The sequence below is a fragment of the Coturnix japonica genome, chromosome 1 (genome assembly GCF_054131305.1).
Source record: "Coturnix japonica strain WE chromosome 1, WE-NBRP24, whole genome shotgun sequence".
Taxonomy (NCBI): Eukaryota; Metazoa; Chordata; class Aves; order Galliformes; family Phasianidae; genus Coturnix; species Coturnix japonica.
In genome coordinates this window covers 24205767-24225575 of record NC_140663.1, presented here as the reverse complement: position 1 = coordinate 24225575, position 19809 = coordinate 24205767, and the positions used below count along the sequence as shown (strand labels likewise).

The 19809-nt window shown below is 35.8% G+C and overlaps 1 protein-coding gene across 7 annotated transcripts in view; it reads right to left on the bottom strand.

Annotated features, from left to right (window-relative positions):
- The window catches only part of DOCK4 (dedicator of cytokinesis 4), a 232705-nt gene that overhangs the window by 55392 nt on the left and 157504 nt on the right, over nucleotides 1-19809 (bottom strand). For 6 of the 7 annotated variants that reach the window (XM_015854079.2, XM_015854108.2, XM_015854097.2 and 3 more), the window contains exons 24-26: nucleotides 13327-13454; nucleotides 10898-11032; nucleotides 6760-6858 (exon numbers count right to left, since the gene is read on the bottom strand). In XM_015854079.2, coding sequence (XP_015709565.2) covers nucleotides 6760-6858; nucleotides 10898-11032; nucleotides 13327-13454 — 362 coding nt within the window. The remainder of the gene's footprint in view (nucleotides 1-6759; nucleotides 6859-10897; nucleotides 11033-13326; nucleotides 13455-19809) is intronic. The other variant, XM_015854089.3, reaches the window with a different exon arrangement.

The following is a 19809-nucleotide window of genomic DNA, read 5'->3' as shown; positions in this document are numbered from 1 at the left end:
AGAAAAGAAGTAGTCTTATGGCTTTGGTGCTTTACAAAGTGCAGTGAGCTTTAGAAATATTTTAGTCACAGACAAAAAAAAACAACATTATAATAATAGCAGAATAGAGATATAAAGATATAACCCTGAAACCCTGAACATTTATTTTCAATTTAGATATACCCCAGATTATTTTTTTTTCATTTTTCTTCCCCAAGAAAGCTTCAAATAGCAATTTGATTCATTTTTTTCCTTAAGAAACAGAAAATAATTTAATCTGCTACTTGAATGACGGCAATACATACGATAAATGTCAGACGCATTTGGTTTCCACCCATACACTTCCACAAATGTGATCCCGAGAACAATTTGCAAATCAAAAAAGCACTTTACAAACACCACAGAATTCTGAATACCTCCTTAATCATATCAGGTTTTTATCACATTCGAGGCTTATTCTAAAAGTGGCATTATTTGGTGGGAAAGAAAGAGAATATAAGGATAACTGTAACACTGAGTTCACAAATACCAGTAAAGTCAACAGCTGTGTTCAGACTCCTGAATTGTTATTGCAGCTGTGTGTCTGTATGCAGGTCAATTAACCGCTCTGCATCTTCTATTCAGTCTATAAATATACTGAATGTTTGTGGGCTACTTTGAACTTAGAAAGCACTGTTTACAAGCTTACTGTTATCACCTCCTGTCATTTAACTCACTAGTAAACAACTAAATTAAACTGTTCTTCCCAGGATGAGGTTTTTCAGATTTTCCTTTGACAAGTAAAACTATAAATAGAGTAATATTTCTAATTGTTGAATTAGATTGTGTATAACATTGACTACAAAGTTTTAGTAAGTAAAATGGAGCTTTTGGTATCATGAGAAGAATGAGGCAAGTGATACAATTCACCTAACAGAACCAGTCGTGTATCTGACCTCAAAATGTTTCATATTGATTCTGCTAACATCACTTGGAGAAACTGAACTTGAAACAGGGATGAGCTGAAGATACAACCAGAGGGTATCAAATAATTCTGAACACGAAAATACATTCTCAAGTACATTTACCAAAGTGTAGATGGGTATTGCATAACAGATGTCTTTCATTAGAAAATCACTGTAAAGGGGGACGAATGCAGTCGCTGGGAAAGGCAGCTGAGATCCCAGCACCCACCCACCAGAGAAGATTACATAAAAGAGACAACCTGTTTTCTGAGTAAGTTGCCAAAAATTTCTCTGTATTAGAAAGTATAAACGTAATTCAGTGCAGATAATACAGTGCTAATGCAGGTGACCAGCTTTACAAATAAACAAGCAGCTCCATAAGCAACAGATTTATCCCAGAGTGCCTAAATATAGCTTTCCACCTTATTAAATTTCAACACTTTATCATCTCCTTTTTTCCTTTGGGGTTTACCTCCATTCCCTTTGCAGTAACTTCTGCAGTTCTGTGCCATAATCACAAATATATGGCAATGTCCCAAATGCTGCTGTTTATCACCTCACAGTAATTCCCCCTTTCTTCCACACTGTTTACTGTCCAGACACAATACATAATGCAGCTCTTACATGGCTACTGAATGCTTGCTAACCTAAAGAGATCAAATGGTTGCTTTTGGGAAACCAAAGAATCATAAAATCACCAAGGTTGGAAAAGACATCTAAGATCATCTAGTCCAACCATTTTCAGGTCACCAGTAAATATATTAAAAAAGGCAGGCCCCAGTACTGTCCCCTGGGGAACACCACTGAATGGTTTAAGGATCACTTAAAGCCCCGCATGCGCAGAGGTGTAAACTTAGCATCTTTGAGACCCAACGGGCCAGTGCCAAAGTCTGCTGAAATCCATAGGCTTGTTTCAAAGTTGTTATGGAAGGAATGACAGATGGAAAGGAATATCACATATGCTTTATTTCTTTAGGCAGCTAGGTTAAGAAAAGAATAAGTTTTTTATTCCAAGGAAGCTCAAAAACAAAGTAAAGGAACATTAGGCTATTTTTTTCTCATATTAACAGAACTTGTGTAATCAATTCAGTGGTATGTGATTTTACTAGATATAAAGTACGTATTCAAAAAGCCCAAGATTGAAGATTTGTCTGTGTTACAATTATCATCATCATAGTCATAGTCATAGTATCACAGTCTCGTGCGGGTTGGAAGGGACCTTAGAGATCATCGAGTCCAGCCCCCGGGATTCGAGCCTCTGTGAAGCAGAGCGGCACTTCTACCACTTGCGCCACAGGGGGGATTCGAACTCCGGGCCCCAGTGTTGCAAGGCGGCGTCCTTAACCACTGCGCCACCGGGGCACACAATTAATTAATTAATATGTTAAATTAATTATTAATTATTAATTAATTAATTGTTAATTAATTAATATGTTAAAAACACACAAATATAAAGCAGTACAATTCAAGGCTAAAATATAACTGAATTCAAATTCCTAAGCTATTTAGAAAAAAGTACCTTTAGCAAGATTTGCAAGATACAACTATTAAACTTCTATTAGCGTGATTAATATTAATAACTAATAATTAAACCTCTCATGATTAAGTTTGTGCACATTTGGTAATATATTTCTCCAGGTATCCATTATAAGCATTAAAATAACCAAACAATAAAATGTGAGTTGAATAGCCTAATACTTTACCAGTCATAGAATCATAGAATGGCTTAGGTTGGAAGGGACCTTAAGGTTCAACTAGTTTCAACCCCTCTACCATAGGCAGTGTTGCCACCCACTATGATCATGCTGCCCAGGGCTTCATCCAACCTGGCTTTGAACACTTGCAGGCATGGGGCATTCACAGTTTTTCTGGGCAACCTATTCCAGTCCCTCATCACACTCTGAGTAAAGAAGTTCCTTTTATCATCTAATTTAAATATCCTGTCTTTCAGTATAAAGCCATTTCAGTTTCCTGTGTGATGAAATTACGAATCTGTGAGTCAGTGAGAAGCACTTCCTTATGAAATACCAACAACTATTTATTCATTTAATCAACAACAATTTTTGAATTTCTTTTACATTTATTTATATACTCATAAAATCTTTAAAATAGATTAGTCTCTACCCTGGATTTCTCAGGGTAAATCTATATTAGCATTTCAGCTTGGGACAGCAGTCCAGCTAATTGCTTGATCCTCAGTAACTCAGTTTGCACTTGAGTTATCAAGTTACTTCTCATGAGGTCTTTGTACCACATCCTAGAGATGTTTTGCAGAGTGCCAAGGTGGCTACAAGGAAGACAGTTTGACAGCTGTCTCTGCCAGAAAAACATATCCATGCAAAGGCCAACTCCTTTCCCAGATCTTTCCCTCATCATAAGCCACCCAAATATTTTACTGCTATCTGCTCCAGCACCAATCCTTTTAGAAGTCCCATAGTGTGTACATGCATACATGAGTGGATACGTCTGCATAGCAGCAGAAGAATGGAGGCTAGTTCTGAGCTTCTTCACTAGAGACATTCCCATACTAGCCAACCCACATGGCCTTTGCCCCAGCAGACACTAGAGAACAGCATAATAAATTAAACTTGGTGTTAGGCTTTGGCACCAGTGATACTGTGCTTGGGCTCCTTTTGCTGGAAGAAAAGGAACTAAGAGCGAGTAAAATTCCCACACAACCCCATGAAAATACGACCTTTTCCTCCATTAGATATCTCTTATATATCTATTCTGATATGTTGTCTAGTGTATCTATCCACTATCCAGTAGCAGATAAAGATTAGGCCTGACAAGTTTTAACCTGATAATTAAAAACCCACTCATATTAACCAAGGCAATTTTGCTGTGGTCAAAGATGCATTATGCTAAAATATACTATTTTCTCATACACTTTCCTACTTCTCACCTCCTATTTATAATTTCCTCTGTTAACTTTTGTCATAAACTAGATCTGAGCTTTTTTTGTGGCAACAAATATCCGCCTACAGGGGAGCCTCTGTTATGTAAATTGCTATAAAATATATTTATGAGAAGAAGGTGATATTTTGTGGTAAGCAAAATGAGCATGTCTTTAAAATAATACTGAAATATAAACAAAAGGAATCATTTAAAATTACTGACTTATTCAATTAGATGTTTCAAAAAGAGAATGTAATATAGTCTCTGGTGCTGCCACTCAGTCATGAATCTCCTGACATCTCTTTCTTACTTCATCTGCATATTTTAAAATATAAAATGCTTTTTCCATCTTCTACTTTCTGTGGAAAATAACTTACTCTCCTGAATAAGTGATTAAAATAAGAATAGTCATTGTGTCAATTACTTAAACTAAACATATTTAAAAAATAGAAACATTCAGTAAACTAGCACTTATTTAAAGCATCTCTCAGATGTGTGTCATATAAAATTGTTTAGACGTAAGTGTCATTTTTAAATTTATGTAATTCCTTCAAACTCCATTTTGCTACACTATGATGAACAAACTAGAAACGGCCTGTAATTGTTATAGACTTATCAAAAAGAACTGAAGATATGCTTAATAGGATAAACAGCAACCATTTTCTTTTTCACAAGTATTTATGTGAGTGAATTTTTGTTTGAAGAAGTGGTTTGATGGAGGTAATTTTAGAATAATAGCACAAATGCTGCGCAAACATGCATTCATGCAAGATATAGTTACTTTGAGAATTAGTCAAAGAAAGAAGAAATACCTGGTGAAATCACTACTCGACCATTCAGAATAGAGTGGTGCCTATAAACAGAAGCAACCAAAGCAAAAAAAAAAGCACAGTAGATAGCAATTCAAAGCCCTGGGTTATGCTCAGATAAGTCCCTTGTAAACTCTGTATTATACCTGTAATCTGCAGTGTAGCTTAGAGAAGACAGAGTTCAATTTGATATAACTGATCACAGCGCAAAAAGAGGATTCAAAAATGCAATAAGTTGATGCTAGTTACCACTGACGTAAGCATTATCCCAGAACATGTACTAGCTACGAGAATAATAAATATGATTACTATTTCAGTCTGTAAAACTACCTCCAGTAAAAATGTCTTATCACAATTATTTACACTCTAAATCTTATTTTATTCATATTGATGTCAGTTCCTAATGACCATGCCTTAAAATGGTATAAAATGCAAAAGAAATTCCACATTTGGCAAACAGAGCAAAGTACAGAGGTAAGTGGAAAGACTGCTTAAGACAGAATAAGAAACATACAGTCACTTCATGATTAACAGCAGTATCAGACAAACACATTACCTCTCATCTTTCTCTCTTCCTGTTAATCACATTTCAGTGATATTTGATATTTCCAAGTTAACGAAAAAACTATTTCTTATATTATTTAAGATTCAGAAGGGGAGTGCTGCATTAATTATGATCAAACATACTGCCACTTAATCACTGGCGGAGTTGATGCTGATTTGATGAGATCAGAATGGGAATAATAAACTCTGGACTCAAACTCTTACAAGCTCTATTTTGACAGCTGATGGTACTAGCTATAGCTATTTTCCATATGTCTTTGTATAATAATAGCATATGCATGTGTAGTGAATATAAATAAGCCTCCAATCAAACACCATTCAAGCAGCAATTCTAGAGATTTTCATGTTCTAGAACTGCAGAAGTCTGAATAAATTCAACACTGTACTTCATAGATATACCAAACACAGGAGTCAAGTTTGAAACCTCCTGCAAACATAAAAATCTAAACCTAAGAATATATATTGGCTCAGAATACAAGCAGCAGGGAAAGTATTTTCACAAAAATGCCTAGGTCCCACAACATATATTAATAATTACCTAAGGATTAGGTGATTACCTCTGCCCTGTGAAAACAGATGGTCATTTTACTATTACAGTAGTAATAGTATAAAATACCCCTCCACTTTAACTTCGAGGTAGAAGGGTTTTTTTCTTGTTGCTGTTTTTTAATAGGAGAAGAGGGTATTTACTCTTCATAACAGTTCTAAGCAGCTACCAGCAGTTTAAGAAAACCTGGAATTGCACCATGACTGGGCTTCCAGTTTCACAGTCAAACTTGACTTTACAAATCATAACTTCAAAAGTAACATCAAAAAATACGCTGTCACACTATGATGTCATGACTCTTCTATTTGGATCACTTCCTGAGTAAGATTTATTTATTATATAGACCAATGTGGTTCTATACTAGTTTCTCAGGAAATCCTTGGTGTTCTGCCTTCACGCAAGCAACCTTAACCTTTTCTTCTCTTTTTCATCTTTCTTTTTCCTCTTTAATCCTCTTTAGTCCATCAATAAAATTCGTACAAGTTGCCCTAAAAAAAGTTCTGCAGCTTCTCCCTTCCATAATCAAACAGCAAAAACATTACAATATGCCAGTGGACCTGCTACACGGTTAAGAAAAATAGAGTTTTTTGAATATGCATTTCTCAAGCTGTGTGTTTGGCTTTGCCATATACAACTAAATGAATAAATAAGTAAATAAATAAGACTAAAAACTGCATATCAGAAAGAATCAAGCAGAGACAACATTAGTTTGTCATCATCTATGAAACAAGATCTGAGGTTAAGTTTATTGCTTCGAAACAATTATAAAGTCCTCCCATTCCTATTCTAGCTGTCATCACAGAAGCAATAGATTCCTAGCCTCGTAACAAGAGTTGACCTCAGTACATATGGAAATCTGAGTAAACGTTAGCTAATCTATAAAACAGATTGCATGTAAATATGTTTCATCAAAGCACAGAAGTAACGGAAAGAGAAAAATCTAAAAGAGAATCTAATTAGAGAAACTATTAGATCTAATAGAAACCTGAACAAGTAGATAAACATTTCTGTTACTTACCCTCAGGTCTTCCTTTGTATTGAAGCTATCAAGAAGCTGTTGATAATGTCTATCAGTCATTTGTCGCAAGAGTGACAGCAAACAGGAGACAAACTCCCCCTGTTTAAATACAGGCATGAAGAGAAGCATTACAGATTATAAGGTCTTCTGTACTTGCGCTTAAACTGTCTTTTCATAAGCATTTCAATTAGTTTAAAAATGTAAAGGAAATTAATAACGCAATTAGAAAACATTATTCCATATTTAATGAAAATACATTAATTTAGCTTGGAACATCCTTCCTATTTAAACAATTAATTTCCCCTCAAAGCAGTTCACTTGCTCAGCAAAATCTATTTGAAATAGTTCCAGAAGAGCTAAAGCAGTAAAAGTTTGATTTGCCATTTCTTTCTTTTGTATTTATTTTTAAACAGATTATTAAGATCGCTAATTTAATTTAAGACCCCTTAAATCGGTTTTGAAGCAAAATATAAATATTTAGCAGCAATTCTGGGAAGAGTCCTTTTGTTTTCCTTTGAGAAAGAAACAGCGGGGAATTTTTCAAAATTAAAATACCATATTTTTTAGAAGAAAACTCATTAATAGAACTGGAAAAAAAAAATGTTTTTGATAAAAGTTTTCTTGTTCTTGCTATGGAATTTCTCATTAAAGCCAGTTTAACCACTGGGTAGCAACACTTCCTCCCACTGGGTTGACTTCCAGACTGACTCCACAGCAAGTCTCACACTCCAGGAAAGGTGTGCTCCAGGATGTAGCCAAGGAACTTTTAGGCTGTTCCATGGATTTCTCCCTGCCTGTACAGACGCACACCCTGGATGTCCCATGAACAGCATGGGATGCAGGAATAAAAATATAGAGAACTGCTCTGAGTTTCTCCAGTGAGCAACCAAATAAGCAAGATATTACAGGAAGAAATAGGTTCTCCCTCTCTTTGCCATCTGCTTCTTCTCTTTTGGTCTGGGAAGAAACAGTGAACAGTATCAATATGGTCCAACAGCAGAGTGGATGAGGACAGGAAAGAGGGTAAAAGAGTAATTCTTGTACTATGTATGCTTGTTCAAAAATACATTTCAGGCCCCTATCCACCAGAAATGGGGAAGACAGGGAGGACGGGTATAATTACATTAATTTAAAATGGTGCCTTTCCCTAGCTTTTCAAGCAAAATCTAGCTTTTACACTTGTGATTACACCTGATATACCTCTTGCTTTAACATGCAAAACAGTGGTAAAATAATAATTATGCCTTGCTCATAGTAAGATTCTATATGGAAATAATGCTCCCAAATTCTGTAAAACCACTGTTCATAGTGAACACAACTTTCTCAAAACAAAATCCAAAGTGCACAAAGTTAACCTTTAAAATCTGTGCATAATCATCAAGGTCACAGCTGTTATTTTGTATATATACATAAGGTATTTGAAAATCTATTTCCTATCAGATTCTTTCTAGAGATCAAAAAGACTTTGGTCTTTTATAATTATTTTTCCGTAGTTGCGATTTCATTGTATATAGTCTCAATGTGTTTTTATCATGCCGGGTAATACAGGTTAGGTTCAACTACACACATTTTGTTAAGATTTCTTCCAGGGCTAGTCACAGAATAACTAGTTGTGCCATATGTTAGCAGTACAAAGAAGCAAACTTCACACACAAAGTCACCTTGATAACAACCATGAGGACCAGATTCCAATAGCAAACCAAACCACACAGCCAATTCACTTTGGTAGAACCAGTAAATCCTTTTCTGTGTCTCACTGAATAAATGTAACTATTAAAATATACGAAGCTAACAAATTGCAATTTAGGTTTCAGGTTCTAAACTTCCAAGATTTCAAATCAAAAAAAGACTTGCTCTAATTGGTTTCCTGTCTGCTACCTCCTTACATGCAACCTCATTTTTCTTAACCTAAACTTCTAAATCATTGGCATCCTAAATGAACTGAAGTATAAGCTTCACTTTCACCTTTGCATTCATTTCAGTGTTAGTTAGTATAGCTTCTGTAACACTGACCCCATCGCTGGGTCCCTACCCAAGACAGGTTTTATTTGTGCTCAGTTTGAAGCATCACATTCGTTTTGCAAGTTACTGACCAACTTGCTACAAATGGAAACAGTACCAAGGTACCAAAAGATGGGAGACAAAAAAAAAAAAAAAAAGAAAAAGAAAAAAAAAGAAGAATGATGTGCTGACTCTGTCCAGACTATATGTGATGAAAAATGTTTGATAGAGTTTTATCCTATGTACTGACATAACACATCTCTCAAAGACTATTTATAATATGTGCAGCTTGAAATAATGGTAACATACTGGAACAGACTCTACTGTGTTACTCCTGCACTTCATCATACTTGCTCTACAAATAGTTCCAAGAATCTGGCTCAGTGTGTTGCCATAAACCCATACTGCATGATGTTTCCACATAAATGCATATAATTGCCTTATGCTGGGCTGTGAGTCACTTCCACTGTAAGCATTCTTTCAAATGCCCATGGTAACAGTGACATGGCATTCCTTGTGGACAAAAAGAAAAACCTGAAACTTCAAAGTAGTTTCAGTCAAAGTTTTTGATATCTCGAAATAATTAAATTGTCATGATGATTTACAAAAGCTTAACCTGAAAGCAAGTGGATGTAACAGAATAAGCCAATTGTCTCAAGACTCTGTAGCTCTAGGACTTTAATACTACAACTGCTCCTTCAGTTGAGATTTCTAGTAACGGTCTGATAGAGAAATGTAGAATCTTTTCAGTTGGAAAGGACCCTTAAAGGTCACCTAGTCCAACCCCTGCACAATGAACAGGGACACCTAAAGCTAGATCAGGTTGCTCAGAGCCTGATCTGGAGATTAATTTTTCTTATTTTATTAAGCTATAAGCATTGTTTACTTTGAGTAATAGAACCTATGGATATAAATCAATGACATATCATTAATTTAGCTTTAATTATTTTGAAAGGTGCATGCAAGTTTGGCTTTAAAGCAAGACAATGTATAAGGAAAATCAATGAGAGGGTAAAACAAAAGATAAAAAAAGATTCTGCCACACGTTACACTTGTAATTTTGTAATTGACAAGAAAAAAATAAGGAAAAAACACCTCTTAGAGTCCTATTGAATCACAGTGATTAAAGCATGGTGTTATCCTTTTACAGAACTTGGTCAGCTCCGTAAACACTTCAAGTAATGTCTGTTCTTCATCAGAAAAATGAAATAAACAAAAACAGGAAACGCGACAGCACATTTCTTTCACAGATATTAAATACTTTCTGAAATGTTTGATCTCAGAGGAAATTCCAGTTTGAAAAGGAATTGTGTGTTTGTTAACAAAAAATGTTACAATGTAAAATTGTATAATAAGATGACAAAGCACAAGGCCTAGTATGTTCCATTCATAAAATATTAAGTTATACTGGGATCACGTTCCCCGCCATATTAGAACTGATTTGCCCTTCAAAAGCAAACTGGGAACCTTACTGAAAGCAAAGCAAAATAACACTTCATTTTGTTTCATCAGTACTCAATGATTAGTTCTCTTGTAAATCCCTCAGTTTCAACCTTCTAATTTGCATGGCTTGTTACATCATATTAACCAAAATATCATTTGTTAATCTTCTAAATCTATCTTCTATGCTCTACTTATGTGACGGAAATGAAGCACAAATGCTCAGCCCAGAAAACAACAAAATGACTTTCAATTAATAAATCTAGATTTGTAAAGGCCAGCACCACACCACATATTTTGGAGGCATATTCAGAGCTGATTCATCGTCTAAAAAATGTATGCATTTTAGGAAGTAAACTGTTATTAGTTGGTACTTCTCCACCTTCAGGAAATCCAATTTAGTGAGAGATTCAGAAAGTCATTAAAAATGTCAACAAATGAAACACTATGACATAGTTCTCTCAAACAACCTAAGAAGTAACTTTTTTTAATGCCAAAATAAATAAATATAATTAAAAATATTAACATTTCCACTAAAAAATAAATAAAATACAAAGAATTTTCTTTGCTTTCTTCATTTTCTGTTTTATACACAAAATATTACCAATGTGACATAAGCACAGATTTCTCATAAATGCAGTATTTCAGCAAGTCCAACCAGTAACAACTGTGCAGTATTTAACTGTAAGGAACTTACAGTCACATCTTGAAACTGAAGGCGCATAGCAGAGCCTGATGGTTGTGGTCGGCTGGTGATCTCTAGTATTGTCCTTAACAGAATATCTAGCAGGCTGCTTACAATCACATCAATTTCTTCCAGAACAGACTTCTCCTTGAAAAATAAATAAAACACTTAAACTAAAAAAAAAAAACAGAAAGATGACCACAAGAATATTTCCTTTGATTTGGCTTTAGAAACCAATTATAGCTTTGTTACAAATATTACATTTGAGAAACAAGGGCTTTTCTCTAGCTAAGATATTGTTTAATTCTATTGACATTATCTTAACTGTTTTCAATTATACCGTACTGAAATATAGAGGACAGTTAAGGGGATTACATTTAAAACATAAACATTCATTACATTAGCATATTTATACTTTCAATGAATATTTAAAATAATATTAGCGGGTTTTTCATCGAAACTGATAACAGGTAATGCCCAAATATTTTCTGAGGAAATCAGCAAATGAGGCTTAAAGTCCAAAAAGTAGAATTAGATTTTCAAATTTTTAAACTACCACCTGAAACAAATAGGTGGTAGTCAACCTTTAAGACCTGCTCCAGAAGTAAGGACCAGCTACACTGCTTTCTGTCAACTGAACAGCACAAATTAATCAGCCATTTAAGTAAGACTACGACTTGTACACATCAGTGAGAAGAAACCAATGTGTTCATTGACAAAAGAGACTATGAATATCTTAATTAGACACAAGAAAACACTTGATGAAGTCAAGTTTCCTTTTTAAATGAGACGGAAATATGTTTTCCCTGCTTCAGCAATGTTTTCTGTCTCCAAGACAGCAGACAACACCATCTTCCTCTAAGCCATTTTATCCACTGGTTAAGATGACATTTCACTGCAGAAATAAACACTTCATAATCAAATGCACACAGCCAAGCTAAAACTCAGCTGACAAACAGAATCATTCTACTCCACCAGCATCAAAGTGTAGGAGTGAGATCTTTATTTTGTTCCTCCTACACATTCTAAGCATATGATTTGTAACAAAATTCATGCTTGAACTCAAGATGAAACTAATTTCAAGGCCGTGTCCTCTGTCATTTTATAGTGTCAAACTACTGTTAACTTTGCTACTTATAAAGGCAGGCAGTATTCAGTGTGTTGAGGAATCACTGTGCCAAGATGTGAGGATTCATGTACAAACTACTGTTAGAATGGCCAAGAGAAAAAAAGAACAGTTTTCAACAATATCTTCCTGTAAATTCATTTGTTCCATCGACCTCAGAGTTTTCTTTATTCTTACTAGAAGGAATGAAGTTCTGAACTGATCCACAGAAGTCTTATGGCTGTTACCAAGTTGTTAAAATTCTCAGTGACTCAAAGACTATTGAAAATAACATCTGAATGTCCTGCACACTGGAGAGAGTTTTATGCAGGCATCAAATTCAAGTTGTGCACATCTCTGTAATTCATGACTAGAAGAAACTGGTGACTTGAAATGGAGTTGAGACCAGACATACAAGCTTTTCTCCCAGCCCAAAACCATAGCAATGCTTTATCATCTATCCCTCTCTCTTGTAAAGAGGTACTAATACTAATAAAGAGAAGTTGCAATAAGAAGCTTATAATGCCAAAGTTGCATGTCACATCTACATCAAAGCAATGACTGTACAACTTTAATTACTAGTAGTTCAAAATGAAGAAACAAACACAACAGTTCTCACCAATGTATTACAACATAAGGCATGTTGGCCCTGAGTTGCATACAGCGCACAAAATACAAGCAATGCGTGTTTCTTTTTACCTTAGTTGCCTGTCAGAACTTCACCATCATCTTTCAAGTTTGCAATATACCTACCTAAGACAGCTCTTACGTGCAGCTTTCACAGATGAATTCATATAGTCAAACACTAGAAGTAGACCACAAAATTTACCGACTAATCTCCAGTTTCAATACAGTATCCTTAGCAGATCCTTCCCTATATAATCTTCCTGTCTTCTATGATTAAATAATTCACAATGTATCTCTAAAAGAAAGTGGATGGGTTATTTTCTTACCAACCCAACATTCATAAAAGTATCAAAGCCTGGAGGAAAATAATGTGCTACAATTTAAATATAGTGAAAGAGAGAAAGAGAGAAAGAAAGAAAGAAAGAAAAAGAAAGAAAGAAAGAAAGAAAGAAAGAAAGAAAGAAAGAAAGAAAGAAAGAAAGAAAGAAAGAAAGAAAGAAAGAAAGAAAGAAAGAAAGAAAGAAAGAAAGAAAGAAAGGGAAAAAAAAAAAGACCAACAAAAAAAAACAGATGCCTAAGAAATCAAACTACGTATTCATGTAGAATATTACACAGAATGCTTTAAAATGTTCTTGGTCAAGGTCCAGCTTGTGTCATTACTGCATGGCATTTTAAAAAGTTCAATAACTTACGGATTGTGTTTACTTACTGAGCTGTTCTTCTTGATGAGACAAAATATGTTGCTAAGGATACGTGCACACATTATAAGGTCCTTCTGTTCTTGCAAATGCATGTGGAGATGATGTAAAACTACTGGAAGAAGAATGTATCGTGAATCTGAAATAAATGGAAACGTCTATGAGTAGAACCTTCTTGTAGAATCATTTCAGTTTAATGCAGGCATACAAGTAAGTCCTGAACAGTGCTCAGAACTGCATTTGTGATAAGCAAAAGCTCTTACATACATGCTTAAAGCAATATGTTTTATAAGCAGAAGCCTTTAATTAATCATTTCATGTAAAGTAAAACTTTTAAGGAAATGAATAACATGACAAAAGGCAGTATGTTGTACCAAGGATGGAGACAAACAGCACTGTGCCAAGTACATACAACAGAAATAAAGTATTTATTGAATTGCCATCTGAAAAAAACAAACAAAAATCACAGACTATTAATACCTTATTCAAAACAATGTGGAATTATGTTCTAGTGTTTCCTGCTATGTGACAGGATCCCTTTGCATGCCAAAGTCACAACAGACTTTACCCTGAAGCTATGTTATTCTGTAAATGAGCCTTGATTTTTAGACCAGCGGTACTTCCAGATTTCTTTCAAGATTTTCGCTTTCCCAGATTCTTCACTCCTACTGCATATGAGCAATTTAGAGTACTGGTGTCTACACTGAGTAATTTGCCTTTTCTGTATTCCATTTCCTAAACACAGCTCCTTGATGCTATTTTTAGTCCTGAATTCTCTCAAAATGATGAAATAACTTCAAAAACATACTGCTTCTCTTTCCTTCTTCTTCTTACAACTGAACAATGTTAAAATAGAAGAGTTCTAATACTTAAACTTGTTATAACATAAAACACCTATCCACAACTTGATAAAAGGAATGGGTATTATCAGTTTTCATGCTGTCAATTTCAGCTGTTTTCCTTAATTGAGAAATGATGCTTTCTATGACGATTTCCTGTAATAAAATATTAAATATTATCTATCTATCTATCTATCTATCTATCTATCTATCTATCTATCTATCTATCTACATACATACACTTGTTTCTTTGTACATTACTGAAATTATTTCCTAAAAACTGAATTTATCTAGCAGGAAAACTATCTCTTCAAAATCATTTCTCCAGCTAGGTATCATTCCCGATATTTATACAAGAATTACCACACTGAGCGTAGTAATCCATCTTCAGTGGCAGAGATGAAGGATTTGGTGTGCAAAGCTGCCTGTAGCTCTATGGCAAGTACTCTTATGGGAGTTATACAAGTGATAAAAAGCTCAATCATAGAATTACAGAAACTTTTGAATTCTAAGGGACCCCTAAAGGTCATCCAGTCCAACTCCCCTGCAACAAACAGAAACACCTACAGCAAGATCAGGTTGCTCAGAGCCCTGTCCAGCCTGATCTTGCATGTCTCCAAGGATGGGGCACCCACTACCTCTCTTGACAATCTGTTCCAGTGCCTCACCATTATTACTATAAAAAAAGTTCTTCCTTATACCCATGTCACGGTTCGGCCCAGTTCAGCCTAATTCCATGACAATGGGGCAAAGAGACCCACAGACCCACACACTGGGAAAAGCAGTGGGGAGGGGAAAGGAATAGGTAGGGACATGGGAATAGATGAGGTAAACAGTGGCAACAAGCTAAGGGAAAAGTCTTAGTTTACTGAATATAATAGTAGAATGTGAGATAATACTGTATAGTACAATAGGAATTGAAGCTAATAAATAAATAAAATGAGAGAGTTTCTGAAACAAAAGTCCTTACTCTAATGCTGTAGGCAAAGCAGCCAAAGAGCAAAAAGAACAAAGAGCGGGCAGTTTTGTGCTTCCATGTCAGTTTTATCTTTCCCTCCAAATGGAAAATGGAAATGGAAAAATGAAGTCTTCTGGGAGTTGCAGTTAATTCTTCTCTTCTGAGACCAGGAAACCACAAATATCAACAATCCATGGAACTGCAGCATTAACCCTTTAATTCCCAGTGCACTGCAAGATGTTCTGATGTGTAATAGCAAAAGAAGACCATAAAATCATGACAACCCAATCTAAATCTGCCCTCTTTTTGATTATTTTCCTCTTGTTCTGTGACAACAGATTCTGCTAGAGAATCTGTCCCCGTCCTTCTTATAACCCCCTTTCAGATACTGAAATGCTGCCTCAGGTCACCTAGAACCTTCTCTTCTGCAGGCTGAACAACCCCAGCTCTCTCAGCCTGTCCTCAAAGGAGAGGTGTTCCATTCCTTGGATCATTTTGTGCCCCTCCTCTGGACATGTTCCAGCAGGTCCATGTCTCTCCTGTACAGTGGACACCATATCTGGACACAGTCCTCCAGGTGAGATCTCACTGGTGCAAAGTAGAGGGACAGGATCACCTCCCCTGCCCTGCTGGCCACGCGTCTTTCAATGCAACCCAGGATACGGTTGGCTTTCTGGGCTGTGAGGATATATTGCTGGCTCATGTTCAGCTTGCCATCCATCTGAAAACCCAAGTTTTTTTTTCATCAGGACTGCACTAAAATCTTTCATCCAACAAGTTGTATTGGCAGTGGGGCTTGTCTCAACCCAGGTGCAAGACCTTGTACTCAGATTTGTTGAACATTATTAGGTTCACCTGGGTCCACTTCTCAAGCCTGTCTGTCTGTCAGTACTGCCATTTTTCCAGTCATCAGGGACTTTACCTGACTACCACAACTTTTCAAATATCATGAGTGGCTTGGTGACTATATCAGCCAATTTCCTCAGGATTCCAAGATGCATCTCATCAGGACTCATCAGGACTTATGGATGCTCAGATTTCTCTCAGGCAGTCATGAACCTGATATTCACTTACAACAGGAGAGGCTTTGCTCCCCCATTTCCCACCTTCCAAGCTATCTGCACGTGGGCTGTATGTACAGCAGCCTCCAGTGAAGTCTGAGGCAAAAAGAAAAGTTGTTGAATACCTCAGCCTTCTCTTTGTCCATTGTTACCAGCCTGCCTGTGTTGCTCACAAGGGAGGGTATGACCTACTGGAATTTCCTTTTCCAACTGATGTACCTATAGAAGTCTTTCCTTTTTTCTCCTTTGCACTCCTTACCAAGTCTAGTTCCAGCTGGGTCTTGGCCTTCCTGAACCCATCCCTACACAGCCTAGCAGCATCCCTATACTGTCCCTGCTTCCATTGCTTGTTCATCTTCTTCTTGCTTCCTAGTTTGACCAGAAAGACACAGTTCAGCCATGCCTATCTCTTGCTTTCCATTCCTGACTTCCTGCACTCTGGGATGGAGAGCTCTTGTGCCCTAAGGAAAGCTTCCTTAAAGATCAGCCAGCTCTGCTTCTGCTTCCTTGGCCTTGAGGACAGATTCACAGAGGATTTATTAACAAATTCCCCAAAGAGCTGGAACTTAGTTTTCCTAAAATTAGCAAAAAAGCATGCTACAATGGCTTGTAACTATAGATGAGAGGTAGCATTGCCACTTACTGAATTAACTACCACATATAACAGAGTGTTAGAAAAATCCCTTGGAACCTAATAATCTAAATATCGGTCTTGATCTTCTTGGAAGAGGGATCTAGTGGTGTTACAGAAGAGGACAGCTAACATCACCAATGCTCAGGCTAAACTAATAACAATGAGAATGTTTTGAGAACATGGTATATACCATTTGTCTTAGGTTACTCTTTTTTCTTAAAAATTTCCAGCTGCAATGTCAGCCACTGCGTACAGTAAAATTAATGAGTGCAAGGAATGGTGCAATAATCAGAACTCCTAGCAATCAGTCACTGTCTTAAATTTTTCTCTGCGCAGAAAGCTGAATTAGCTGACTGTTTAAAATGATAATACTTGTCCTTCACAAATATTATACAGAAAGTGAAAAAGAAAAAAATAATAAAAATCATGACATTGAGCTTTTCAAGTACGTTCTTGGAGAGATTAGAAAGAGATACCACTCTGAACAGTCCTTATGACTTTCCTATGCAAGCTAGGCTAACATTAAATATTTAACTCATAACACAATTCTCCCCCTTGATTTTCATTTAGCAGTAAAACACTTAGACATACAAAAAATTTAGTACTCTAGTATGTTTTAAAGATTAAACTCGGAAGGATGATATTCATTTCAAAGGCTACATATGAACCAATGGACAAAACTTCAGCCTGCCAGGAAAAAGAACTAGTGTAATTGAGCGTCTTAAATAAATTAACAGCAAGAAGCACTTGAACAGTGAAAGGCAATGAGGTTGTTTGTAGGCTCATTTGGACTTATTCAAATTACTCAATCACTAGACTCCGTGTAGATAGGAGAAGAAAATGATGAAGTCACACATAATATCCCACAGTATCACAGTCTTGTGCGGGTTGGAAGGGACCTTAGAGATCATCGAGTCCAACCCCCGGGATTTGAGCCCCTGTGTAGCAGAGCGGCACATCTACCACTTGCGCCACCGGGGCACACAAACAAACAATTATCACCTCAGTTCCAAAACCAAACACATATGACAGCTCTCCAACTGTACAGACATGTCACTGTTTTCAGAACTGTCATTAACTGTTTTCAAAATTGCCTGTAGCACTGAAGAAAAACATGGGCATGGGGGTATGGCTGAAAAACTTCTCCCTTGCTCCTCCAGAAAGAGGTGGCTTGCAAAGAATTACTTGCGAAACTTCTCCAAAATAATTTCTGCTATCCACTGTAGAGGTACTAATATAGATTGAATTTCTGAACAAAATATACATGAACACGTACATCTCCCCCAACAGTTCTGTAAGAAAATATGAAATAACAAGTGCAAACTACTAAAGGAACAGCATATTGCTGGGGAAGACAAATTAAGAAATAATAATTAATCTAAAAAAGATCCAGGAGTACTTGAAAGCAGCATAAAATCTTTGTATTTTGGGGAAAAAAAAGAAAAAAAAGGAATTTTTTAAAAAATGCATCTTGTTAGCTTGCAATGGGCACTAGGATACAGCTTTCATTAAGGAGAAACTGAGCCTTTTGAAAAATCAGTGGAATCAGTGGGAAGACACAACAGCTTCTAGGACTCAACATCCTTATCAGTTAATGGTATGCTTCCCTTACCTTGCTAACATTTCTTTTTCATTCCAATATGTGGAACACCTAAAAACATCCACTCAATGAGGTATTTCAAATATATCAAATTATTCTCACTGATTGTGTCTAAACACCCACCTCTGAAAGACTATAAAAACATATTTTCCTACACATAAACACTCTTGTAATACACAGGATGCAGTTCTCAAATAAACTCATTCACAGTGACAAAATAGGTAAGGCGGTCAGTCTCAAGAGAGAAACCAAATAAACATTTATCAATTTTCTAATCTATAAAATAAATAATAATCTATAAAAATAAAGAAAACAATTAAAAAAAAAACCAAGTAAATATATTTTAGAGAACTACATAAAACTTCAAATAAGAGAAAAATTAAATAAAACTAAGACATTAAGTCTTTAATATCACCACAAGACGTTTCCTAGCTTTGTAATTTTGGTACGCACAATATTTATTGTGTAAATGGTCAGAAAATTGAACACTTCCTCAACTCATTTTCAACAGTTTGCCTCACTGTTTCCCACATAGCAACTCTTGTATCCAAATCCTCCTCATTTAAGAAGACGCATTTTTATTTTGCCTTGCAAGAAAATCCACCATGTGATAAAGCACTGCAGAGGACACTGTGACTGTGTTAAGATACAGACATCCCTTTTTGGAGACAGGATTTTAGTTTTTAAGGACTTTACTAACATAATCTCTTCTCAGTAAGTGATATATTTGATCCATGGTGATTCCAATAAAATTAATTCTCTTTGGAGTAAGAGACCTAAACCTTCCATTTACTTCACATTTTCTTAGCTATTAAATCCACAAGATCAAAGCAACACCTTTGGAAACAAGCAAACAAAATTTTTTGAGTTCTGCTGTTTGTTGCTTAACTATGGCAAGACCGACATGGTTCAAAATGCATTTCCCTCTTACTGGCCTTAACCCTTCCCTAAGTAAGCTATAATAATAACTAATGCATTAAAAAAGCCAATAAACAAGAAAGGAAGATTACTGATGTATTGGAAATGACTTTACCATTTCCATTTGGAAATGGTCTTTACTATGGGTTTTACTTAGAACTGAAGAAAAACAACTGTGGGGTCACCACCAAACAGAACCTTTTTCTTCCACACAGCAAAAAAGTATACTGTTTTATATGATATATACTGAGTATCACTTGCATCTGTGTAGGTTTTTTATATTATATTAAGAAAATATAGGATCAAATTTGCTGAACTAGAAAGACAAATAAAACTTAAAGGATAGATGAGAATCTGCTTGCTGAACTGCCCCCAAAGGAGAAAAAAAGAAAAAGACATTCCATTTGTAGAGCTTTTCCCCTTTATAATCATTTTAAAAGTACAGTGAGAACTTATTTCACAGACATAACCAGCAGCAGTTTAA